The sequence below is a fragment of the Canis lupus genome, chromosome 9 (assembly GCF_048164855.1).
Source record: "Canis lupus baileyi chromosome 9, mCanLup2.hap1, whole genome shotgun sequence".
Taxonomy (NCBI): Eukaryota; Metazoa; Chordata; class Mammalia; order Carnivora; family Canidae; genus Canis; species Canis lupus.
Window position 1 is genome coordinate 28182788 of NC_132846.1, and position 27195 is coordinate 28209982.

The 27195-nt window shown below is 37.6% G+C and overlaps 1 protein-coding gene and 2 long non-coding RNA genes across 6 annotated transcripts in view; 2 read left to right on the top strand and 1 right to left on the bottom strand.

The window, feature by feature from the left end:
- Positions 1-25485, bottom strand: part of SOS2 (SOS Ras/Rho guanine nucleotide exchange factor 2) — an 80337-nt gene extending 54852 nt beyond the window's left edge. For all 3 annotated transcript variants that reach the window (XR_012036572.1, XM_072838495.1, XM_072838494.1), the window contains exons 1-4: positions 25330-25485; positions 7028-7153; positions 4004-4135; positions 2926-3090 (exon numbers count right to left, since the gene is read on the bottom strand). Coding sequence is in view for 2 of the 3 variants with exons in the window: in XM_072838495.1 (XP_072694596.1) it covers positions 2926-3090; positions 4004-4135; positions 7028-7153; positions 25330-25416 (510 nt within the window). In the remaining variant the exon portion in view is untranslated. The remainder of the gene's footprint in view (positions 1-2925; positions 3091-4003; positions 4136-7027; positions 7154-25329) is intronic.
- The window catches only part of LOC140639936 (uncharacterized), a 103281-nt gene that overhangs the window by 45091 nt on the left and 30995 nt on the right, over positions 1-27195 (top strand). The window contains exon 4 of one of the 2 annotated variants that reach the window (XR_012036591.1): positions 10815-11029. The exons of the other annotated variant lie outside the window; for it this stretch is intronic. This is a non-coding gene — a long non-coding RNA (uncharacterized lncRNA). Of the gene's footprint in view, positions 1-10814; positions 11030-27195 lie in introns of those variants that run through there. 2 annotated transcript variants of the gene reach the window in all.
- Positions 26226-27162, top strand: LOC140639938 (uncharacterized). Its single transcript, XR_012036593.1, has 2 exons — positions 26226-26493; positions 26635-27162. It is a non-coding gene; the product is annotated as an uncharacterized lncRNA (long non-coding RNA).

Genomic DNA, 27195 nt, shown 5'->3' on the forward strand with positions numbered 1-27195 from the left:
CAGTTAAGTGTCTGCTTTTGGCTCAGGTTGTGATCCCAGGGTCCTGGGATCGATTCCCACATCGCCCCCGCCCTCTCCCCCCCCCCCCCCCGCAGGGAGCCTGCTTCTCCCTCTGCTAATATCTCTGCCTCTCTCTCTGTGTCTCTCATGAGTAAATAAATAAAATCTTAAAAAAAAAAGAGAGGTATCTTTAACCTAGCATATGATACCCATTAAAAAAAAAAAAAGATTAGTTACATACAGAAGAACTGATCAAATAAGAAAATATAGTAACAAAAATGGGAGCCAGATTTCTGTCAAACAAGGCAATTACAAATATGAAAAGGGGAGGCTAAAATGAACTCTATGGTATTAGTTTTGGATTGGAGAGATCTGTGAATTCATATAAAGATCTATATTTTTTTTTTTGGTAGAAACAGGGTAGTCCTTGAGTTAGAAGCATAAGCCTGAGAGAATGGTAAAGCAACAGGTTTCACAAAATTGTTCTACTAAGTCAGAAATAGGTAAATAAAATACTATCTTCTAAGCAAACTGGATTACCATCTGCCTTATAGGTCCACCTCCACCTAAATGTAGGTTGGTGCTAACTTATCACCTATGCTGGAAAATAACTTGTGAAAGTACACACCTGTATTAGTTTTCTTTGGCTGCCATAACAAAAAGATAGATAAGAAATATAGATGTGTATATATACATATAACGTATAAACACACACACACACGCCCCAATTCTGGCCTCTAGAGACCAGAACATGTACACTCTAATAGCAGTGAGCTTATCTAGCATCCAGATCTTGGTTTCTAAATACTATTCTCCACTAAAAGAAACCCAGAGTTTTTAGAAAATGACTAATCCCAGGCTTGAGCAGCATGTAAACAAAAGTTGAACCTAGAACATTTTCTGTCAAAAGAAAGTGTCCAAAGAATGATACAGACAGAGAAGCCAACTTAAAGAAGCTTCCATTGGCCAAATCTGGGACAATTTGAATATCAAAATAAGTAGTGAAATAATGGACAGCATATTAAATAAGAATGCATGAATCTATATTAAAATAAACAAATAAATTCCAAGTGCAATGAGAAACAAGATACTCACAATCCCAAAATATTCCACAAAATATTTATTAATTACATAGTACTTTAAGGCAGAGAAGCCTAGAAGACAACCCCTTAAATAAAGTGATTAAAAAGAACATCACCAGTAATGGGACATATCAAAATTGTGTGCCATGTGAGAAATACAATGAAAAGAGTACAGCATTATTTCTATGATATTCTTGGCCAAAGATCCATAATGAAAAAGAAAATATCAGAAAAAACTAAAGTAATGGACATTTTTTTTAAGTTCAATGCAGGGCTTGAACTCATGACCCTGAGATCAAGACTTGAGCCAAAATCATGAGTCTGAGTCAATTTAATCTACAGAGCCACCCAAGTGTCCCAGTAAGGGACATTTTAAATAATAACTAATGTAATCCTCAAAAGTATCAAGACCATAAAAGTTAAAGAAGAATGAGGAACAATTCCAGACTTAATGATACATGACTAATTCTACACTAGATCATTTTGCTATAAAGGACATCAACTGGGATGACTGGCAAAACTTGAATGGGGTCTAAAAGTTAGATAGTATAATGTATCAAAATTAACTTTTTGGATTTTGATTGTCATATTGTGAGTATGCAGAAGAATGTTTCTGTTTGTAAACTATGTTGGCAAATTACTCTCAAGTGATTCAGGGCACAGGGGAGTACCTTTTATTGTATTTGCAACTTTTCTAAAAGTCTGAGATAGAAAAATTTTTAAAAGCATGCAATCATAATTTTAGAAGTCAAAATGGAAGTATCAAGGAATTTCTACTATGAAATTCAAGTGAAAAATCATATTTGAGACCACGGCAGAGTAGAGCAGATCTCAACCATAACTGCGTATCAGAATCACCTGGGATGCTTTCAAGATATACTGAGGCTTAGAGTCTTAACCCAGGTCAAGTATATCAGAACTTCTAGGAGTAAGATGCAAGCAAGGATCAATATTCTTTCTGGTAATTCTGATTTACAGTTGAAGTGAAGAACCACTGGCATGTGGTTCTGGGGTCATTCACCCTTAGTTGTCTAGCTTAGGCAACCTCTCTATGAAGTGTTCCTGGCTTGTCCCATGGCAGAGGTAACTACTTTCTCCATTGCACCTTTGACTTATAATAGTTTTTAATCACACTATGATGCAATTATTTTTTTTACAATATTTTTATTTCTCACTAAGATAAATTCCTTCTAACAAAGGAATTTATTATTCTAATACTATCTTGTTCAATGTTGTATCATTAATGCTTAGGACAGTGACTGACACATTGACAGATACCCAAAAATGTTGACTTGAAAAGGTAAAAAAAAAAAAAAAAAAAAAGTAGTAGTAGAAAGAAAAGAAAAGGAAGAGAGAAGAAAAAAAGGAGAGACTCAGTTTCTTCCCCAGTGGCTTACAGCCAGGAAGCAAAACAAAGTAATCAACAAAAAAAGTATCAGAAGGAAGAAACACTGGCATTGCAGTCTTTTGCTGTCTACCTCTGAAACCAATGTAAATTTTTCAAAATTACTTATACTTAAAAGTATTTGAATGCTCTGTATATATTTTCTTTATATTTTCTGTCTAAAAAGATAAAACTCAAATTATTTTTCTTAAATTGGTCTGAGGCTTTAGATGTTTCTTCTTGTAGGTAAAAGATTCTTAATGGGGGGGGGGGAGATTCCTACCATGTCATATGCTAAAAATCCTGAAAATATCATGGCTTGTCTAATAAGTCAGTATTTTTCTGTCTTCCAATACCAGGAATTATAAAATTACTAATATAAATATGTATAAAAAAGAGGTAGAAGTGACATATAATCACTATTATTCAAGTTAAGTTTAAATACCTTTTAACACTTACCTTATCTGCACACATTGATACTTTAATGTCCTGCTGAGATATTTCATAATGTCGGATATTAAAAACATAATTACCAGCCAACTTCAAAATATCAGCTGAGATATACTCTAGTACAGCCACAATATACAGGGATACATGATAGTCCACTTTGTACCCTAAAACTTCCTGTGGAAAAAATAAGAAATTCTAAAAAATGGCACTGTCAAGTATTGGTTAAACACTTAAAAAAAAGTTTATCCAACATTCTTGCTTACATAGAATTTTTTATAAGCCAAATGCTTAAACTTACAGGTATCACAGGATATAGAAAGAGCCATTGGTCCCAGTATCAGGGGCTTTTTATTTTTTTATTTTTTATTTTTTATTTATTTATTTTTTTTTATCAGGGGCTTTTTAATGAGACCTCTAACAAATCAGCCTTCAGTATCAAGTAAGAGGGGATTATTGATTTTAACATAGACATCTTGGCCAGGACTTCACTGAAAACCTATTAATATATTACCCAAAACCCATTTGGCAATATCTACAAATAATGATTTATAACCAATATCCCCAAATGACAGTGGTTTTTGTCAAGGGGAGGATGTGTGCATATGAGGGGAAAGTTAGGGGAGGTCATGAAATTGCTACCAAGGGGGCATTCAAATCTATGTACACCAAATATTTTCTATAGACAAAATAATATTCCCTAGCCTTTTTTCCCCAATGTATATAAAGACATGTGTGATAAATACAAATTACTTTAAAAACCGTTCTGAACTCACCATAGCTTTTGACAATATATAGTATCTTAATGAGAGGGTGAGAATCAGTCAGGGGTAGTACTCAACAGAATATACTACAAAGATGTATTATTGCTTATCAATAACTTTTAATATTATCTGAAAGGAAATCTGATTTTTTCAGAGTACATTTATTTTCATTTCTACATAAATATATATGTACAAGTACACACACATGCACGTGCACATACTAACACACAGTGCTATATAAATACTATATAAATACACCAATACCTTATGAAGTGTTATTCATTATAAAGAACTTCCCCAATGTTTTATTTTTTTTTTTTTACTACCTTCAATGAAGGATGGATTTTGTCCACAGGCAGTAAGAGAGGATTTCTTCGTTTTCGTTTTTCTATGGCAGATTGTGCATCAGCAATAGCCCATTTATCAATTGGATGAGGAAAGGTCTTTTGAACACGTTCCTGTTCAGATCACAGCAGTACTATTGTTAATAGAAGTGTTTATAACTAAAAAATTCATACAAAACTGAACTTTATCATCTTTAATGCTAGCAGGTAACAGTGATGTAACATGTTCCAATTCCTGTAATCACTAATTTTTTTAATAGGACTCTCAATATTTTTCCACATAATTCCCATGCATAAAGAAAAAGATGAACTTTAAACAGAAAGTTTTAAGCATAAGCATAATTAAGATGGAACTAGAACTAGGAAACAGTAGTAACATTAGGAGAGATTAAAACCAGCATGAAATACTCCCCAGTAATTTTACAGTAAGGTTCCTAGAGTTAAAATTATTTACATAGCAGAAATTGTTAAATCATTATTAATAATAATTATGCAGTCACTCTCCTTTTGCTAACCTTAGTTTCAAATATAGAAAATAATTTTTTTAAAAGAAGAGATGTTACGTACTTCTTAAAGGATCAAGTAGGTGACAAAGCTCAGAATGGCTTAAGGAAACACATCTCTTGGCAAAAACAATCTAAGCCTGGGACGCCTGGGTGGCTCAGTGGTGGAGTGTCTGCCTTTGGCTCGGGTCATGATCCCAGAGTCCTGGGATCGAGTCCCACATCTGGCTCCCTGCGAGGAGCCCGCTTCTCTTTCTGCCTATGTCTATGCCTCTCTCTGTCTCTCATGAATAAATAAATAAAATCTTAAAAAAAAAAAAAAACAATCTAGGCCTTTTAGATTACTATTATGGCTCATCTAATCTAAATTTAATCAGTGGTTAGCACAAATAATGAGAACTAAAGTGAATTAAACTCTAATTTTTAGTGGGACTTCCTGTTTTTTAAAATTACCCTTCTTTTAGCATATTTAGCTACTGAGAAGTATGCCTTTTTTTGAAGATTTTATTTATTTATTCATGAGAGATAATACAGAGAGGCATAGACATAAGCAGAGGGAGAAGAAGAGTCCTTGTGGGATGCCTGATAGGGGACTCCATCCCAGGACCTCAGGACCATTACCTGAGCCAAAAATAGATGCTCAGCCACTGAGCCATCCAGGTGCCTCAAGAAGTATGCTTTTTAAATACTTAATGTCTTACAGCTGAGAGTAGGGAAACAAATACTTTAATCCCAGGAGTCCCTGAAAATCTTAATAGCTCAATTACTCCAAATTAAGATTTTCCTTCATACTGGAAGTTGCTGCCTTATTATAGAAACAATTTTCAAAAGAAAGGTGATGTAAACAGTATAGTACAAAAGTAATTTTTGAAAGCTGTACTAAGAGATATTTCTAAAAATCTAAAAATACTCCCACATAACTGAGCCAAAACAAATATTTTAGCACCAATTCACACAACTTTTTAGAGCTGTGTCTGTGTGTGTATTAATCAAACAGTAGATATCCTTAAGATTTTTAGTCCTTTATTGAAGTAGTATTTATATGCAGTAAAATGCACAGATCTTAAGTATACAATTTAATGTTAAAAAATGCTTTACACTTGTGTAACCATCACCTTAATAAAGATACAGAACATTTCCATCATCTCACTTTCCACCCCTCACAGGCAGCCACCACTCTGATATCACCATTAATTTTAGCTGTTTCTGAACTTCATATAAATGTATCACACCAAATGTACTCTCTGAAGTCTGGCTTCTTTTGTTCTATATAATGTCTGTGAATTATAGCTATGTTATTGCACATATCAATAGTTCATTCTCTCATTTTATTATTGAGTAGTATTCCATTTTATAAATTAACCAAAATCTGTTTATTCACATTCTTGTTGATAGAAATTTGAGTTGTTTCTAATTTTTGGCTATTATGAATAAAACTACTTGGATGTGCTAATAAGTCTCTTTGTGAACATATATTTCCATTTCGCTAAGGTTAAATACTTAGGAGTAAAACTGTTGGGTCATAGGCTAGATATGTTGGGTCATAGGCTAGATATACTGTATATTTAACTTTATAAGAAACTACCAAACAATTTTCCAAAATGGTTATAGTATTTTACACTCCCACTAGCAATGTGTAAGAGTTGTAGTTAAGCTACAACACATTTGGTGTTATTAGTCTTAATTTTCGCCCCTTAAGATGGGTGTGAAATGGTATCTCAATATACGTTTTAATTTCTATTTCCCTGTGACTTAAAAGCTTAAAGGGCACCTGGCTGGGTCAGTTAGTGGAACATGCAACTCTAGATCTCAAAGTTGTGAGTTTGAGCCCCATGATGGGTTCAGAGACTACTTAAAATAAAATGGAAAAAAAAAAAAAAAAAAAGCTTGAGCACTTTTCATGTGCTTATTGGTCAATGCCATATCTTCTTTTTACGAAGTGTCTGTTCAAGACTTTTCGCCTGTTTGGGGGAGGAAGCTGTCATTTCATTACTGATTTGTAGGAGTTAACATTATGTATAGATATCCTTTGTAAGGAATATATATCAAACACGTTCTCCTGGTTTGTGACTTACGCCTTTTTCACTTTCTCATTAATTTTACTCTTTAATACTTACTGTGTTTTGAGTCCTTTGTAAAAAAAAAAAATATTTGGTTAACCCCAGGTTAAGTAGATATTCTCCTGCATTCTCTCCTAAAACTTTATAGTTTTAGCTTTTATGCTTGAGACTATGATCTGTCTTGAATTAATTTTTATGTGTAATTAATTTCAAAGGTTTTTCTCTTATAAATTTATCCAATTATTCTAGCACTTTTTCTGAAAAACTTTACTTTCCCCATTGATTTGCCTTGTATCTTTGTTGAAAATTAACTTAGCACATATCCCACACATGACTTCAATGGTTTTAGTTTCCATAATAATATAGAATGATATAGATTTAGATTAAAATGTTAATTTGTACAATGATTCAGTGACTTTTTGAAATATCAAAATAGTTTTTACCTCCACATCTTGAACAGTCCTTGGTTGAGCCATGCATAATTTATTAAGCAGCTGAAAAATCAGCTCTTCAATATAATAGAGAGACTCTTCATTAGCTGAGAGATTAGGATGTACTTGCTCCTGAACCTTTAAAAAAAAAAAAAGTTCTCAGTTAAAGTATAGGCAAAAACATTTATGACAAAGGTCAGTCTTATTTATAATTACTAATATTTTACTAGGCTGGTAATTCAAATACAGACATAAAACACAAAAAGTGGGGAAAACCCACCTCTAATTGGTCTTTGTAAACTTTTCTTTTTTTTTTTTTTTTGTAAACTTTTCTTAACCCACAGAGCAGTGTTTCTTAAACTTTTTTGTATTCTATGAAAATCTATTGAAAGCCACTGGCCCCTTTCTCCTGCTTACCACCAAAAAAACCCTATATACAAATAAAATATTCTGTACCATTTCAGAGGAATCATGAATACCATATCCTTAAATTACTTAAAGGTCTACTACAAGTGTCTGAACACTAGGTCATGACCCTCAGCAATGGAGAGATCTCTGAAAAACCACACTACTGCTGCTCCCTGCAGGGAACCCACTTCTCCTTCTGCCTATATCTCTGCCTCTCTCTGTGTCTCTCTCATGAATGAATAAAAAATCTTAAAAAAAAAAAAAACTAAAAAGTCTGATAATACCAAGTGTTAGTGATTATGTAGAACAATGGGAACTCACACACTGCTACAGGAGTGTAAAATAAAATAGCTCAGTCGCTTTATTTTTATTTTTGGCTCAATCACTTTAAAAAACTTTGCCATTGTCTACTAAACCACAAGATATGCAATACCTTATAATTGATAATATTGTAAAAACTTTGTATGTTAACAGATGGGAATTAACCTATTGTGGAGATCACTTCATAAAGTACATACACCTGAAACTAAGAAAAATACTATATGTCAATTATACTTCACTTCAAAAAAATCAAAAATTTGTACTCTGGTTTCTCTTCAGATCAAATAAATCTTTCGCCTTTTACTTTAAAAAATCAAAAATTTAAAAAAGACATGCATACCCTATGACCTAGCAATTCTACTGCTGGAGACATACATGTATGTTTAGAGCTATGCAGTCCAACATAGCAGACACTAGTAACGTGTGCCAATTGAGCAGCTAAAATGTAGCTCCACTGAAATAAAATGGGCTTTACATGTAAAATACATGCCAGATATCAAAGATTTAGTATAAAAAAGAATGTCAAATAGCTCAGAGTTTATACTGATTATACACTAAAATGGTTAGATTAGGCTAAATTATTAAAACCAAATTCATGAGTTTCTTACTTTTTTAATGTGGCTTTAAGAAACTTTAAAATTATATATGTGACTTACATTATATTTCTATTGGACAGCACTATTCTAGAGAAATATGCACGGAGGTTTATTAGAAGACATGTATAAGAAGGCTCATAAGTAACATTATTAGTGATCTCTCCAAACTAGAAACTCAAATATCTATCTAGAATGGAATAAATTGTAGTGTATTCATACAATGGAATATAGGAAGAAAAATGAGTAACTATAGCTACATAAAATGTGGCTATATGTTGGAAATAATGTTGGCAGAAATATATTTCTATAATATATTAAGGAATATATACAATGAAATAAATCCATTTCAAGATCTGACAAAATTAAGCAGCAATGTTTTAGGGATGCCTGTTTAAATGGTAAAACTACAAAAGAAAAAGCAAAGCAGTGATTACCATAAAAGTGGTTACCTTCTGGAGATTTCTGTTGAGAAAAATGCTGAATAAGTGTTTCTTAGGTTGTATGTTTATATTTTATGCATTTTTTATTGCTTATCACTTCACCATAAATAAGGTTTTTATTTTTTTTTAATATTTTATTTATTTATTCATGAAATACACACAGAAAGAGATAGAGAGAGGCAGAGACAGAGGCAGAGGGAGAAGCAGGCTCCATGCAGGGAACCCGATGTGGAACATGATCCTGGGTCTCCAGGATCATGCTCTGGGCTGAAGGCAGCGCTAAACCGCTGAGCCACCCAGGCTGCCCTAAATAAGGTTTTTAAAAGCTGGAGAATCATCCAGCAAACAGAAAATCAAAGGATAAAATTACAATAAAATAAGTCAAAAGGGCCCTCCAGTCCCTAGCTAATAAATGAAATTAAAATGTCAGAACCCTAGAGACAAAAGAATATCCTACAAGTTTAGGGTGAAGTGAAGAAGTAGGTCAAAAATAAAGTGACATTAGATTAGTTCCAAACTTCAACTGTAACACTAGAAGCTAAAAGGCAGAGATTTCCAACCTAGAATCAGATCCTAATGAACTATCAATCAAATGTCATGGTAAAATGAAGTCATGTTTAAACATAACAGGTCAAAACTTTTAACTCCCATGCACCCCTTCTCATTAAGCTTTTATAGTTCATACCACAGTAAAATTGCGTAAATCAAGAGAAAAATATAGCATATACGAAATGAAGGAAGCAATACAGAAAAAAGGCCGAAGGCGTACCCAGAATAAAGTGAAGGGAAATTATGAGAGCTGTACAATAGGCATAAGGTCACCAGTTCAGACTAGAGAAACTGTCTCAAGATGAAATTGAAGGGTGCCTGGCTGGCTCAGTTGAAGAGCATGCAACTTTTTTTTTTTTTTTTTTTTTTTTAAGATTTATGTATTTTAGGGCAGCCCAGGTGGCTCAGCGGTTTAGTGCCGCCTTCAGCTCAGGGCGTGATCCTGGAGACTTGGGATCAAGTCCCACGTCAGGCTCCCTGCATGAGCCTGCTTCTCCCTCTGCCTGTGTCTCTGCCTCTCTCTCTCCCCTCTCTGTGTTTCTCATGAATAAATAAATAAAATCTTAAAAGAAAAAAGATTTATGTATTTTAGAGAGAGAGGGAGAGCATGAGCAGGAGGGGCATAAGGAGAAGGAATTCTAGAGCTGACTGTGCTGAGCATGGAGTCCCATGTGAGGCTTGATCTCACAAGCCTCAGATTACCACCGGAGCTGAAACCAACAATCAGATGCTGTTAAACCGACCATGCTACCCAGGCACCCTAGGCATGCAACTCTTGATCTTATCAGGGTCACAACTTCAAGCCCCACATTGAGTGTACAGATTACTAAAATAAATAAATAAAAAATTTTAAAAAAGAGATGAAATTGATAGAGCATGTGATGGATCTAAAAATCTTAGGATATTTAGACAACTGGTAGAGAGAGCTTAAGCTTGAATTAGAAGGTGCATAGAAAAATACACAAACAAGAAAACAAGACAATTATTAACTCCACTAAAAGTAAAGGGCTAGGTAGAAAAGAAAAAGTGGTTTATCTCCAACAGCATTAACAGTCGTAACAACGTAAACTTTGAATATTGATCCAAACAAAACTATGATATAACCATGGCTTGGGGTGTGAGGCACGAAGTATGCATATATGATAAGTTGTGTTTGGCTGGAGGGAGGAAATGTATATTTATATTAAAGAATATTAGGGGCTCTTGGGTTGCTCAATCAGTTAAGCATTGACTGTTGATTTCAGCTCAGGTTATGTTGTCAGGGTTGTGAGATCTAGCTGTGCTTCAGCTCAGCATGGAGTCGGCTTGAGGTTCTTTCCCTCTCCCTCTGTCCCTCCCCCTACTGTGCACACTCTTTCTTTAAAATAGATAAAATCTTAAAAAAAAAAAAAAAGAATACTAAATCCTTATCTTCCATGGTAGGAAGTTAACAGATAATGGTCAAAACAGGAAAAAAATGTAAGAATAGCAATTTTTTTCCCTTAGAGACACAGAATACTGAAATGAATCACTTTGGAAGTTAAAAGGAATTGTCTCTGGAAAGCAGAAAATTTTGTGAATGGGAGAAGGTACTGCTATTTTTTTTTATAAGCCTTATAAAGTTACTTATATTTTTATTTGCGGGAATAATTTTGATAAAATACAAACTTACAAAGAAACATAATTTGAACTGGGGAAGTGGGGAAGAGAAGGATACATAAAACTAGAAATATCAAATACTACTTTTTAAAGAACTTTGGAAAAGAAGAGTTTAAAGGAAAGCAGTTAGATATTTATAAGGGACCAATATCCAGAAAGCCAGGTTTTATATTTCTTTATAAACTCAAAATAGGTTGTAGGGAAACAAATATTTTCTCTTACATGCACTTCTTTAACATGACAAGGAAACTTAATTACATCTTACCACAGATTTCTATTAGATTAATAGAATTAAGACTTTTTTAATTAAAAAAAAAAAAGCATTTATGTTGGAAGTTTAGCAGTGGCATTCATAAGGCTGTTTCTTACAACAACCTTCCATAAAAGCCAAGTGCCCCACTCAGTGAAACTGACTGTGCATGAGAATTAAGATAATGTCTAACTGGGATGGGTTTTTTTTTCCTGTGATTATGATTTTAAGTAAATAGCCTACAAAGTAACTTTAACATTGAGCATCAAAATTTCTTAAACCAAACCTCTTGAAGTAATTGTAAATTTGAAAAGTCATAAAAACAAATATATAATGTTAAAATCCCACACATAAACACTAATAGGACATCAAGTTGACAATGAAAGGTAACCAACCATACTTTACACTTGCACAGTATTTACTATCTTACGCCCTAAGAGACAGTAAACATAAAATTACCACATCAGAACTCACTTATTTCTGAAAGACCAGTCAGAAAAAGAGCAATTAAAATAATTTTCAGTCTTTAACAGTAGATTAACAAGTCAGACCTGTATTTTAGTTACAACATATTTTCAAATTGCCAGGAGGTATTTCCTTATACACACTGTAAGAAGAATAGTCATACTATATGTAGATCCATGCATAAACACATATAAAAACATTAAACTTTACATTATTTTCTATCCAGATAAACACTAGATTTGACATGTTTCAGAAATGTTATTTCCTAATTTATATTTTTCAGTTCTCCATATTCACAATCAAATAAAAATCTTGCTAGTGCATTTGTTTAATCAATTAATATTTGAGCTCTTGGTACAATGTAGAAATAAATCTCTTTGGCTACATAGTATGACATTTATTTATGCCAAATTATTCATTCCATTGCCAAGATTTTTGCAAGGATACAAATATCTTAAACATCAATTAAGAATACTGGAAGTTTTTGTTGTCATAAAAGAATTAAAATTCCATTTAAAAAGAAAAAGCAACAAATTTCATTCTAAAAATATACACAAACAACTACAAAATATTGCTGACAGATATTTTAAAAGGCTTGAGTAAGGGCAGCCCGGGTGGCTCAATGGTTTATCGCTGCCTTCAGCCCAGGGCCTGATCCTGGAGACCCAGGATCAAGTCCCAAGTCAGGCTCCCTGCATGGAGCCTGCTTCTCCCTCTGCCTGTGTCTCTGCCTCTCTCTCTCTCTCTCCCTCCCCCCTTCTCTGCGTCTCTCATGAATAAATAAAGTCTTTTAAAAAAATAAATAAAAGACCTAAGTAAATAAAAAGATAAACTTTATGAGCTGGAAGACTCATAATAATTATATAATACCATCAAGATGTCAATTCCTTTCAAATGATCTATAGATTCAACATAATCCCAATAAAAATTCCAGCAGGTTTTTGTGTAGTAATTGACATCCTGATCCAGCCACTCTATGGTTATTACCCAAGAAAAAAGGAAATATATATCCATACAAAGACTTGTACACAAATATTCACAGCATTTTTATTTGTAATAGTCAAGATCTGAAAACCAAATGTATATAAATAGGTGAAGAGATAAAAAGTGGCATATATCCGTACAATGGAATACTGCTGAGCAATTAAAAGGCATGAACTATTATGTGAAACAAAATAAATAAATCTCAAAAATAATGCTGAGTGAAAGAAGTGAGACAAAAAAATAGTATATATTATATATATGTAAAGAGTATATATTGTGTGATTCCATTACTACGAAACTCTAGAAAAAGCAGATCAGTAATTGCTTGGGTATAAGAAATGGGAAGGAATGAGAGGGAGAATTAAAGAGAGTCAAGAGGAAATTACAGGGCTGAAGGATAAATTCAATATTTTTATTGTGATGGCTTCACTGATACATTTATATACATAAAAACTTACCAAATTGTATAAATATTTTTAGTTTATTACATCAGTCATACTCCCAATAAAGTTTACAAAAATAATATAAAAATATAATATTCTAAGGTAGCAATTTTTTTAGTAGGGTGAATAACAAAAAATTGAAACCACAGCTGTAGGACTATCAACTCTTCAATTCAGAACTATTTCTTATGCTTTTGGCTTCCTCCTATTTCCCCACCCTTTTATTTCTAATATACAGGTAACCTAGCACCATGCTTTGCATAAAGAAAGCACTCAGCAAATACTTGTTAAATAAATATATTCATGGTAGCAAACAGATTTCTTGGCCTCATTTAAATTTGGGGACTAGGAAAAATCAAGACCTCCATTAAATTTGCTTTTATTTCACAACATGTACCGAGAGACTCAGTTTTCCCATGTAACATTAAACATGAGGAGATTCCCACTCTATGCTCCTCTATTCCCACTGTTTTTTATTATCCACTTTTTCACATAGATTCGGCACTCTTAATTAGGGGCTTTCTTGAGGGGTTTTCAATGTAAGTTTATTTAAAAAGGAGATAAGTATAGGCCAAGAATCTTACTCTATGTAGCTTAATATTAGGTGACAGTTTATCATAAAATAATCACAACAGGGGTGCCTGGACAGCTCAGTTGGTTAAGTGTCTGCCTTGGGCTCAGGTCATGATCCCAGAGTCCTGGGATCAAAGCCCCACATCAGCAAGCTCCCTGCTCAGCAGGGAGTCTGCTTCTCCCTCTCCCTCTACTGTTCCCTCTGCTTGTGCTCTTTATCTCTGTCAAATAAATAAATAAACTCTTTAAAAAAAAGTAATCACAACTTGTAGACAATATTATTAATGGAAGCTAAAATTTTTGTCATTAAAGTTTTCCTTGAATGAAATGAAATGGCACATGATCTGTAAGTACACTCTCATAGAGACAGGCCATTAACCTGTAAAGCCAAGAAAGTGCAGGCTAGAGCAATGGTTCCTGACTAGTTCCTGTGGCAAAGCATTTGGAAGTCACAGAGCTCTTTGCAGAATATGAAAATATTACAACACATATATCATCATAGAGAGTACAAGTAATATTAGTAAAATGACTGTATAAAACTGAAAACTATAGGCACTTGTTTGCAAGAAAAAACAAAAAGTATCATAAACTGTTTTTCCTATAAAGCCTCTGTATCTCATTAGTTTTACAATCTTCCATTACTCACTAGCAAGTAAACAGCACCAGGGACCACACCACAGACAAGAAAAACTTATGAGTAAAAAAATAAAATTGAAATTGAAAAACATTAATATTGGCTTTTTCCCCCTGTGAACTAGGAAAAGATCACTATTCTAAATATACTTTATTCAAAGTTTAAGACTCCCTGGGCCAAATACCCACTTCCTTCATTATACCACCAAAACTACCATATCTACTTTCTCTTAAAGAAGATCTACCACGGGGCACCTGGGTAGCTCAATTAAGTGTCTGACTCTTGATTATCAGCTCAGGTCATGATCTCAGGGTCATGGGCCTGAGCCCCATGTCCAGCTCTCCACCTAGTGGGGAGTCTGCTTAAGATTCTTTCTCTCTCTCCCTCTGCCCTTCCCACCACCCCTGTTCTCTTTCTCAAATAAAGAAATGGTTTAAAGAAAAAGATAATCTGCCCGACAAGGTACCTGCACTCAAGGAGAAAACAGGCTCTTTCTCATCTCTTCTTCCCAACTGCCCTCCTCCTACCTTACTGAAGAAGGGCAGATCTATTACTTACTCTGATCTCACTAGGGTATGCTGCCCTGGGGTGCAATAAAAAATACATAATAAATTCTAGGACACTGAACAAAGAGACAACTACAAATATTTTTCATTTAAGTACCTTGCTTCTTCAATCCCGTAGCCTATCAAACAACAACAACAACAACAACAACAACAACAACAACAAAAAACTCACCACAGCCTTACTAAGGAGAAAAACTTATGGAAACAAAAGAAAGCATCTTTAAGAAATAGTAAAAAGTAACATTACCTTCTTTCACTCAAGAGAAGAAATTAAAAGCAAGTTTTCACACCTTAACTATTTTTCTATCTTACAATTAGAATTCAGAAGTGGGATGTTTGGCATGTTACATGTATTAACACATTCATTTGAACTGAAAAATTAAGTCAGACCTTGTCTCAAAGAAGATAAATGATGATGAGGGTGGCTGGCTTGACAACAAAACTTACCAATTTGGTTATGTGGTGGATACTTTACATTAAATGGATAAGCATAGTAGGCAGAATCCTAAAGTGCCCCTAGGATTCCCACCCCTTGATATACATGCTCTGTGTACTCCTCTGGAGTGTGGACAGGATCTGTGAATATGATGGGATATCATTCCTATGATCAAGTTACCATAGAAGGTGAAAGTGACTAAGGTCCCTAATCGGTTGACTTTGAATTAATTAAGATTGTCACCTTAGTTAGGCCTGACCCAAATGAGTCCTTTAAAAGATGATCTAAAAGAATGAGCTAAGAAACAGCAGCAGATGCATTCCTCCTGGCCTTGAAGAAGCAAACTGACATGTTAAAGCAGCCTCTAGGAGCTGAAGGCCTCAGACATACAACCGCAAGGAAATAAATTTTGCCAATAACTCCATGAGCTTGGAAGAGGACCCCATGCCTCAGAGAAGACGGCAGCACCAGCCAAAACTTTGATGGAGACCCCAACAGAGAACCTAGCTAAACTGTACCTAGACTTTTAACTTACAGAAACTGAGACAAATTCGTGTTGTAATAAGCCGCTAAAGTTTGTAATAATTTGTTAAGCAGCAACAGAAAACAAATACAATGAACTAGAGATATAGTTCCAAGGATTCAATGAAAATATGTTTAAAGAATATGATAAGGTAAAATACATGTTATTAATAAATATCATCATAATGAAGTGTACTAAACCTAACACTATTTTCATTTTCCCAAACTTTCTTTGATATGTTGGACTAAACAAAGTATCTTTAAGCAAAAAAAAGTAATAGTTATAATTACTAGTCTTTGGGCATGTCCTGGAAAAGCTAGAAAATGAAAAAATGAATAGTTTTAAAGATAGGCAACAAATCATTCTGCAAGTCAGGTGGTTTCCAATTTTTTACCTTAAAATTGCAGTAGAACCTAAATGAGCTACTGGCTTACATATCATTAAGACTAACTTTTTGATAGATAACAAAATGATTTTGGGGGGACGCCTGGGTGGCTCAGTGATTGAGCATCTATCTATCTGTCTGCCTTTGGCTCAGCGCATGATCCCGGGGTCCGGGATTGAATCCCACCCACATCAGGCTCCCCTCAGGCAGCCTGCTTCTCCCTCTGCCTATGTCTTTGCCTCACTCTGTGCCTCTCATGAAAAAAAATCTTTAAATATATATATATATAGAGAGAGGCATATAATTTTAAAGAAGTTTTAAAAATAAGCTTGAGGGATGCCCGGTGGCTCAGCGACTGAGTGCCTGCCTTCTGCCCAGGGTGTGATCCTGGAGTCCCAGGATCGAGTCCCACATCAGGCTCCCTGCATCGAGCCTGCTTCTCTCTCTGCCTGTGTCTCTGACTCTTTCCCTGTGTCTCTCATGAATAAATAAATAAAATCTTTAAAAATAAAAAAAAATTAAAAATAACCTTGAGTGCTTTAAATTTTTCTTCTATTTATGTTAATGAGGGTTCTCAGGGCTTATATCTCCAGAAATGGGAAACAAGAATAGAATTGATGCTGAACTGTGATTCACTCCTGCAAGACCCTATCTCATTCTAGCAATAATAGTCACCCATGAAACATGAACTAATTTAAAACCAACGCAAACAACCACATAGATGTCACTGAACAATCCATATTCAATAAAGCTTTCTAAGTACTAATTTTCTAAAATCCATGACTTTGAATTAATCAAGATTGGCACCCTAGTTAGTTAGGCCTGACCCAAATGAGTCCTTTAAAAGATGATCTAAAAGAATGAGCTAAGAAACAGCAGCAGATGCATTCCTCCTGGCCTTGAAGAAGCAAGGTCTTTTGACCAACTATGTCCTAATAGCAATTCAGCCTAAAAGAAATATATATTTTTTAAGATTGTATTCATGTATTTGAGAGTGAGAAGAGAGAGAGCAGGAGTGGGGGTAGGGGAGGGAAGAGTAGAGGGAGAAGGACAAGTGGGCTCCCTGCTCAGCAGGGGTTTGGTCTCAAGACCCTAGGATCACAGCCCAAGCAGAAGGCAGATGCTTAACCAATGGAGCCACCTAGGCACTGTAGTAGAAAAATTTCAATGCTTCACAGTCACTGAAGAGATTTTTAAAAATTCAAAAAGCAGACATTTTTGTTGTTGAGGAAAGTATAATGGAAGGATCAAAGACTCTTAAGTATAAACATACTGTATTAGAATTATGCAGAGGAAATAGAAAAGTTCACAGAGAATAAAGTATAATGTAAAATTTCCAGCTGTTAAAAAAAAGCACTTTGTCCCATTTGCAACGACGTGAAGTATAATGCAAAGTGAAACAAGTCAGAGAAAGACAAATATATGATTTCACTCACATGTGGAATTTAACATATAACAAATGAGCAGAGGGGAAAAATTTGGAGAGAGAGAAACACCAAGAAACACATAATTAAGAATAACAGAGAACAAAGTGATGGTTACCACAGGGGAGGAAGATGGAGGTTTGAGTAAAATAGATGAGGATTAAGGAGGGCACTTGTCATGAGCACCAGATGATGTATGGAATTGTTGAATCACTATATTGAATACCTGACACTAATATAACACTGTATGTTAACTGGAATTAAAATAAAAAAAAATTTTTTTAAAGCACTTTGTCATGTATAAAGGATCAATGGTGGATATCAACATGTTATGGTACTTAGATTTCACTGGATATATTTAAAAGACTGATGGAGGGGCACCTGGGTAGCTTAGCGGTTGAGCGTCTGTCTGATTGCCTTTAGCTCAGGGCGTGATCTCGAGGTCCTGGGATACAGTCCCACATCCAGCTCCCCGCAGGGAGCCTGCTTCTCCCTCTGCCTATCTCTCTGCCTCTCTCTCTGTGTGTCTCTCATGATTAAATAAATAAATAAATAAATAAATAAATAAATAAATAAATAACTGTTTTATTTTAAATATCAGTATTTAGAACACATATAAAATTATACTGCAACTATCTGAATTTGAAGATGAAAATTTTTAGATGTCAACATAAAAACGTGCAATTAAAAAATTCTTTGGGAGATACATAACAAAAAACTAAAGAAAAAAAACCCTCTGATTTAGGAGAAAAAAATCAAGACTCAATGTTGATTAGATCTGAGCCTCATGTGAGATGGAAGACAGGATGATGACCAGATTTCTGGGTTCAAAACTGAGTATATCATTTATACTGGAGGTTTTAGAAAGTGATAATAAGCTTGGATTGGGTTTTATGGTAAACATCTATATAGGAATGTCCAGGAAGCAAGGGATGCAGTAGCTTTAAATAGGCTCCAAGAAGAGTCCTCTTTAAATGATGTTTGTCTTGGGGATCCCCGGGTGGCTCAGCAGTTTAGCGCCTGCCTTTGGCCCAGGGCATGATCCGGGAGTCCTGGGATTGAGTCCCACAACAGGCTCCCTGCATGGAGCCTGCTTCTCCCTCTGCCTATGTCTCTGTCTCTCTCTGTGTCTCTCATGAATAATTAAAATCTTTAAAAAATAATAATAAATTATGTTTGTCTGAAAATGAAGGAGGTACAGGGACATAATCTCTGGGATGGTTGTTCTAGGCAGAAGAAATAGCAAGTACAAAAACCCTGAGATTAGAATACATCTACACATTAAAATGTGTCTGCAGATACAAGGAAGCCACTGTGGGGAAGGAACACAGCAAAAAAGGGAAAGTAAATGAAGTCAGAGACGGAAAAGTTAAGGGGGCAGCAGTGGAGTGCAGTAACCTATTGAGAGGACTTAGACTTTTATTCTGAGAAGCAATGAGAGTTGTGAACAAAGAAATGAAAATATCTCACTTATTTCTGCTGTGTTGAGAAAAGGCTGAATGGGGGCAAGGGCAGAAGAGCCAAGACCATGTACAGGTTATTTTAACACTCAAAGAGATTAATGATGGCTTGGTCCCAGGTGGTAGAAGTGGAAGAGTAAAAAACAATGGTTGAGTATACCTACAGTTTCTGAAGTAAAGCTAAACAGATTTAGACAGATTAGGAAGACAAGATTCAAGAATAGCTCCAGATTTTTATTTGGAGTAATGAGAAGGACAAAGTCGTTAGCCATTTACTGATACAAGAAACACTACATAAGGAGCAAGTTTTGGGAGGAAGAGAAGGAGCTCAGAATTGGTTGAGATTCCTATCACACACCTATGTGGAAGTCATCCAGAAAGAAGTTGGTTATCCAAACACAGGAAAGAGGACTGAGCCAAAAATAAAAATATGGAAATCATGAGATACAGATGACATGCGAAGCCATGAGGCTGGATGGGATCTATGAGTGACTGTAAGTAGAAATTAAAGTCCAAAAACCGCCCCTCTGGGGAGGTCAGAATGATATAGTTTGGGTAGAAGAGGAGGAGGACCTAAAAGGAACAGCCAGAGAGAAAAAGCCTGCAGAGGTTGGTGTCCTGGAAGCCAAACAAGGAAAGGATTTCAAGAAAGAAGAGTTCAACTGCCAAATGCTGCTAATGGGTTATTTTTAAAAGAATTATAAAGTGCTATAGAAGAGGTAATGTTTTAGTTTACAAACTGATTTAGTGAAGAAAACAGGAAGAATCAAAACTTTACTTAGAAGAGAATACTAGAAAAAAAAAGAATACTAGTATTCATATCTAGATCTAGATGTTATTTTCATTGTTTTGCTTCATCTCCACACACTAAAATGTGAAGTGTATAACACATTACATATTTCAAAGGCTTTCTACTATTATATGTTCTTATGTGAAAGAAGAAAAGAGTTTTAGGTTGTTAATTTTTAACGTGACTACATGAGATAATGCTAAATCCATTAGTTCCATTAAAATTCCTTCCTGATTCAAATATGCAGGCTAACAGAGGATATAATCAAACTACTGTTCCCTTGAAAGAGAGGCCATGGTTAATATAAAAGACATATACTTGATTTATGTCAAGTGGTAACACAGGTAATGCTTTGGGTAGTCAGCATAAAACACTTTAATGGAATATTATTGCTCCAAATATACCATACCAAAATTAAACTGAAAATAGAGGGCGACTACTAAATCATGGCTGACAGGGAGCTAAATGCAGCAAGTTAAAATGCGTTCCTAATGCTCATCCAGTTCTGGCTGAACCCCTTGGGTCAGTTTGGGTCATTATTAGTTTGGAACAATTCCAAATGACTCGCTGGAGTTCTACTGTTATATTCAGTGGCTTTAGGAAATCCAGGACAGGCCTGACGTCACATACACAAAAATCATAGGACATCCTATTCATTTCTAGCTTTTGGTTGGAGTGATCTTTTAAAAAAGCAATTTTGATCAAGTTAATCTAATTATTTTGTTACATAAATAATACTACAAGGCTTCTTATTCTCAGGTAGAAACCTTAACCTGGTCTACCAACTAGCCTCTTCTTTTCATTTTGTCTTAGTTTTTTAAAACCAGTCAAAATTTCTCTCAGGCTCAAAACCTTTCTTACCTCCCCTTTGTCTTGTTAATTCCTATTGATCTTTCAGATAATAGTCCTTTATCGTCTGTCCTTCCCAGGCCTCTCCCACAGAGACATTTAGAATAGAAGCTTTATGAGAGCGGGGGTCTCACTACAATCTCAGTATCAAGAGTAGTGCAGGACACCCAGGAGGCATTCAATAAATACTTAAACATATCCTCCAGAACTCGGCACAAGTGTTACTTCCCTAGAGAAGTCTTCCTTGAACCTCTGATGTCAGTGACACCAATTTTATTTTCTCAAAGCACCCTATCCTTTTCTTCTGGGTCCAGAAAGATCCAGAGTAGTCTTTTAAAATGGTTCCAAGACACTGTAGTACAAAGGCAGAAACACTAAAATCTTTCAGAGTTCACAAAAACATTTTTTTAAAGATTTTATTTATTCATTAGAGAGAGAGAGAGAGAGAGAGAGAGAGAGAGGGGTAGAGACACAGGCAGAGGGAGAAGCAGGCTCCACGCAGGGAGCCTTGATGTGGGACTTGATCCCGGGACTCCAGGATCAAGCCCTGGGCCGAAGGCGGGCGCTAAACCACTGAGCCACCCAGGGATCCCCACACAAAACCATTTCTAAACCAAAACCTCCTATCCTCTTCTTCCTTGCCATAGACTGCTATTTAATTAACTCAGACATTGTCTCATACCTCTTACATTTTAGACAGATATGTAAAGGCAAACTGTAATGTTTGGGACTGGGAGTTCATATTTAACCTGAATTAGAGTCAGGAACAAAGTAATTCAATCAATCCTTTCTAAGTCTCATGACATTTGTAACTACAGATAGAAAAACGAGAGATTTTCTTTTCCACAATTAGCCTGGTGAAGAACACCTGACAGAAAAGGCATCTACAAGGAAGTATCAGGAACTAAAAAAAACTTTAAGGCATGTTTCCCATATGTAGAAGGCTTACACTGATTTTTTTCAGCATATAATCAATATACCTACACAAAGTACCAAAGGCATTTCAAAGACACAGGTAATAAGCTGCATTTACAAGTATATCCCCACGCTTTTTTTCCTCCCAAGTAATACAATAACTTCAATGTTCTTGGGGAGTAGTGGTAAAGGCATTTATGTTTCTGGCTCTTTTAAGGAAGATACATAATTTAGCAGTAATGTTAACAATCCACGTATTATCTATTAGTAATGTCATTTCCCTCTGCTTTACCCTTTGTAGTTTATGTATTTAAATGCTCTACCTAAAGTTGTTTTAAAAGTTAAAAAAAAAAAGTTAAATAAAAACAAAACAAAAAGTTAAGGAACACATTTCTATTTCCAAAATTATTTTTCCATAAATCTATTATGTTTGTGTTTCTATGTAGTGAAATAAATATTTAATGTTGGTGTAAAAAAATTCCCTGTATTTTCGGGGTCAACAACAGTGATTTCACCATATAACCTGATTTTCATAAAAATTAGCCAAAACTTGAAAATAAGCAAAGGATATTACAGGTGTTTTTCAGTACAATGCTGTGCTCAAACCTCTGAATACGCTCTACGGACTGGACTATTTTGCAAATCTGTAAGATTAACATTGAGATTTTTGTCTGGTACAGATACAAGTAATTTCAAATCGGTGGAAAAGACAATCCAAAACTTACTGTTTATATTCCTACAGGATATTAACTAATTTTGTATCTAACCCAGCAATCCTATCTTAATATTACTTTATTAAATTGCCTATAAATACTTACCTCCTACAATTTTCATATAGTTCCCTTATTAAATAATAAGTTGAATCAAAATCATGGACACACATTCATTTATATTTGTGTGAGTCATGATTTTAGCTTCCAGAAAATTTAAGTTTTAGAGGTTTCACCAAGATGCCCAAGTAGAATCGGATAGAACCGATTAAACTATATTGCTCTTTTCACACACACATATATTCATTATGTAACTCTGAGCTCCTAATTGCTATCTATCTCATTTATATAAACCAAAACCAAAAAGTTTAAAATCTTCTAAACACCTTTAGAGCAGGTCCCCTGCTTTTATGTATCTTTGTAATCTTAGTTCCAGCATGGTGCCTACTGCCTAAGATGTGTTCAATAAATGTTAATGTCAATTATACTTCAATTAAAAAATACAAGGATAAAAGTAAAGTTCAAGAAAAAAGAAAAAAAAAAGCTAAATGAAGTGTCCCACATGTTTAATGGAGGAAAGAGCCAACTGGAGGAGAAAAAACCCTAGTAGTCCAATACTACTGCTACTCTACTACTACTAATCTCAGTAGTCTTTGAAATTGTTAGCTGGAAGAAGGAAGCAAGCCAAGTTCTACATGCTTTGAATGTAAAGACAGAGCCTTTCTACAAATGGTGGGATTTTTCATTGTACTAAGGTATGGCTGGCAGGTACATTCCAGAATGTAACACATCCTACAAAGGAAGAGTGAACCTTGAGCTCCTTATGAGCAATAACTCTTAGCAGGCTCCATAAACCTACGTGTTGCAATACCACAAATACCCAAATGCTACAAAACTAGACATAATCCAAATTACTAACACCAAAAATTTTCCAAAAATATGAAAAATGTCTTCCGTAGCAATATATCTCAATTCTGTAACAGTAAATTAATGAATAGAAGTTGTTTTCTGAATTCATTTCACCACAAAAGACCAAATTTTCTTAGATGTATTCCATAAGCAAAGGATCTACGAGAACTGTGGTACAAGACAATACAGATCTGTAAGACACCTGAGCTCCAGATAAAGGAGCACAGCATAAAATGCAAATTAACAGTCTCAAAGCAATGGACTAGGATGTTTGTTCTGGCTTTGTTGTCAGCCTAATCTGAAGAAGTAAATCTGTCTCTGTTCATGGGGGATTATTAGGGTCAAAGCTACCCAATGAATAAATTATGCAACACACATTCAAATACTATTTGCTACCATAAAGTACCAATAGGTAGATACCTGCATCACACTGCCAACAATACATGCCTACCACCTTCTGCTGAGTGCAATTACTCACATCAGAGTCGGTTACTATCTAAGCATATCCCCTTTTACTTTTCAGCTCAGGCTGGTGTTCATTATCACCACTCAGCAGGCTTCCATTTCTTTCCCTCTCCTTGTAGAATCAGGCTGCCCATGGAAGTAAAGTCAATTAACTTCAACACCTAGTATGCCAGTGAAATGATAACTGCCCCTAGTTACCTCCACCAAGGTATGAAAAGGCACGACTTTGGGAAGCCCGGGTGGCCCAGCGGTTTAGCGCCACCTTTGGCCCAGGGCCTGATCCTGGAGTCCCAGGATCGAGTCCCACCTCAGGCTCCCTGCATGGAGCCTGCTTCTCCCTCTGCCTTGTGTCTCTGCCTCTCTCTGTCTCTCATTAATAAGTAAATAAAATCTTTAAAAAAAAAAGAAAGAAAGAAAAGGTATGACTTGGTGTTTGGCCCAATGAAGGCAGTATCTCCTTGCGAGAATTATGAAAACAATGGAAAATCTGAAACTCTGAATGTATGAGGAAAATGTTCTTACCTTTAAAATATACTTCTTCCTTTCACTTATAGAAATTATACGAAGATTTATTTTCAAGTTCAGTCTTTTAAATTAATGTTTATTTTTTATTACTTTAAAATTCATTCTTGGATATTCTGCACAAAATGCAGACATACTAACCCCTTTGCATCAATGGCAATGGAAGCCCATGTTAAGCAGGATTGATGTCTAATCCTTCAGTCTCTAAATTCGTCTTGACCTCATAATAAGGTTTATTATAAAAATAATAGTATGGTTATTACCTAAATTCACAAATGAAGGCTCATCTCCAGGAGAGAGATGCACCCAGGGGATACACCCAAACTCGAAAGGTTGATTTTTTTTTTTAAATGGGGCGCGTTTTTGCCTCCTTAAAACATTTCAAGTTCTAAAGTGCACCCACTGAAGAAACACCAAATTTCTTAAATCTCTTGTAAACAAGTAGGACACCTTTCGCAGGAAGTGAGGAAGCACTTTAAATTTCCCTCAAGAATTGTAAAACGAGTGTGTGTATCAGGGCTCCCTGACATTTCACACGTGAAACACACCGAGCGTACGAAAAAGTACTGCCTCATCAGTGGACGCTCTTGACAAGCCAAGTGCCTAAAGGAACACCCCCAAAGTGCCTGATTAAAAGTAATTACCGGGCCTGGATATGAACTTTTGTTTTAGAAACTGTGTAAACACCAGCGAGACTTTCTCTTGCCCTAATCCAGCCTGAGGACAACAAATTGGCCAACGGCGGAAGTTGCCTGACGAAACGACTGCAACATGAAATCCATTTTTACGATCATAACAAAACCTTCCTTCCGGGGCCAGGCAAAAACTTGAGAAAACGTCCTTTTGGATGCAACAGGCAATTCGGAGCCCCCCAGACAGGGCCGGCCCCTGAGCAATGGCCCGGCCCGCGGGACCCGAGCACTGGGAGAACGCGCAGCTCCCCGTTAGAAGCCCGCGGGGGCCCGGGCCCGGCACCCCCACCCCCCACCCCCCGCCCCCGCCGCCGCCGCCCGGCTCAGCCGCCGCAGCCCCCGCGGCCGCCCGGACACCAGCACTGACCTTCCGCAGGGCCGAGACCAGCAGTCCCCGCCATTTCGGACTGTTCTCTTCGCTGAAGAACTCGTACAGCTGCGGCGCCTGCTGCATGGCCCCGGCCGCAGCGCCTCCGCATCGGGGGCGGCCCGCGGACCGAGCTGGGCCGGGCGGGCGGCCTGACAGGCAGGGAGCGGGCCGCCTCGCCTCGCCTCGCCTCGCCTCGCCTCGCCTCGCCTCGCCTCGCCGGCCGCCGCCGCCGCCTCCCGCCCGGGCCGCAGCTCCGGCCGAGGCGGCTCGGGGGCGGCGCCGGCGGGCGGGCGCTCCGGGGGCGGTTTCCTCGGCCCCGGCGGCCTCGCCTCGCGCGGCGTCCGCGGAGGAAGCGCGGCGGCCCGAGGGCCCGGGCGACCCCGGCTGCGACCGAGACGGCGGCCTCCTTCCCCGGCGGCGCTGGCCCGCTCCTCGGGCGGCTCCTCCTCCTTTGTCTGGGTTCGCCCCCCGGCGCGGGACACTGCTGACCTCGCCCCCGCCCCGACTCCCGCTACGGCGGCGGCAGCTCGTCTCCTCAGCGCCTCATCCCCGCCCTCCCGACAGGCAGCGCCGCCCGGCCCGCCCGAGTCACCTCCAGAGGGCCCTGGGGACCGAGCGGGCGTGCGCTTCGGGCGGGCGAGCCCCACTCCCGCGCACAGCGCTGGCGGCCGCCGTCGGCCCTGCGGCAGCCGCGCACCGCGCCCGGGGGCAGCCGCCGAGCTCCGGGCTCCGGCAGTCGCCGCTCGGCCCGCCCCCTGGGCCCGGCGCTCATTATCCCGGGTCGCCGGAGAAGCCCCGCACGGAGCATGCGCGCCGCGGAGCGGGCTGAGGCGCCGGCCGGTCGCGGGGTGGCGGGGCGGCGGGGCGGTGGGGGCTCCGGGGCCGGCCGGCGGGGCGGGGGGGGGTCGGCCCGTGCCGGGGCCCGCCGGGGGCCCTTCTCACAGACCACCCCACTCCACTGCGTTTTACACACACGCTCCCCTCTCTCGACCTTCCCGAGACGGGCCTGATTCGATGCCACTCTCGGAGCCCCGGTATCGCGGTCACGGGAAGAGGTTGAGGATGGAGAGACCGCGTTCGGGCCGTGTGCTCTACAGGGCTGTCGTGTGTCTAGGAGATGGTGAACTGTCTCGTCGAGTGAGGTCTCGGGGATTGAAGGCGGTGAGACGTGGGATCAGCAACCGGCAACGAGGAAGGGAAAGGCAGAGCAGGGTTGGGGCCGGGGGGCGGGGAGTCTGTGCTACACTTCACTTCCACGGTTGGTAACTAAACGATTATCCTTTCCCAAAACACAAAACACAGACCAATTTGTCATTTGGCAAAATCAGAATGGCAGAGCTGGAAAACTCATTTTTCTAATCCAAGTATCCACTGAATCACGATTTTCTTCTAATAAAGCCACAGACATCCGCATTCCGAGGTACTTGGGAAAAAAGGATAGTGAAATGCTTGCATTTCTCCAATTACTTTTTCAATCAGTGATGGCAAAGACTTTGGCTTATAGAGACTGTCTTCGCTTTTTTCTCCTTTTCCGGAACTCCAGCTGTATCCTAATGGGGTGTCAAACTATTAAACTGTGATTGTATTTTCTTATAGGAGAGTGAAGTTGTTAGCGGTAAGTTTCATTGTTGGCCAAGGATATTGGAAGCCTTCTCTGAGCCAAATCTGGCCTGAAGACACTCTGTTTATCCAAACTATATTTAAATTTTAAAACTGCTAACATTTTAAAATCAAGAGATTTTATATAAAAATGGATTTCCAGCTTCTCTTGACAAAAATCTCACAACACCGGGCCCTGCTGCACTCCTGCAAATAAATAATCATCAGGCACTGGGTTGTGGCTGTCCTCTTTAGAAAAGTACG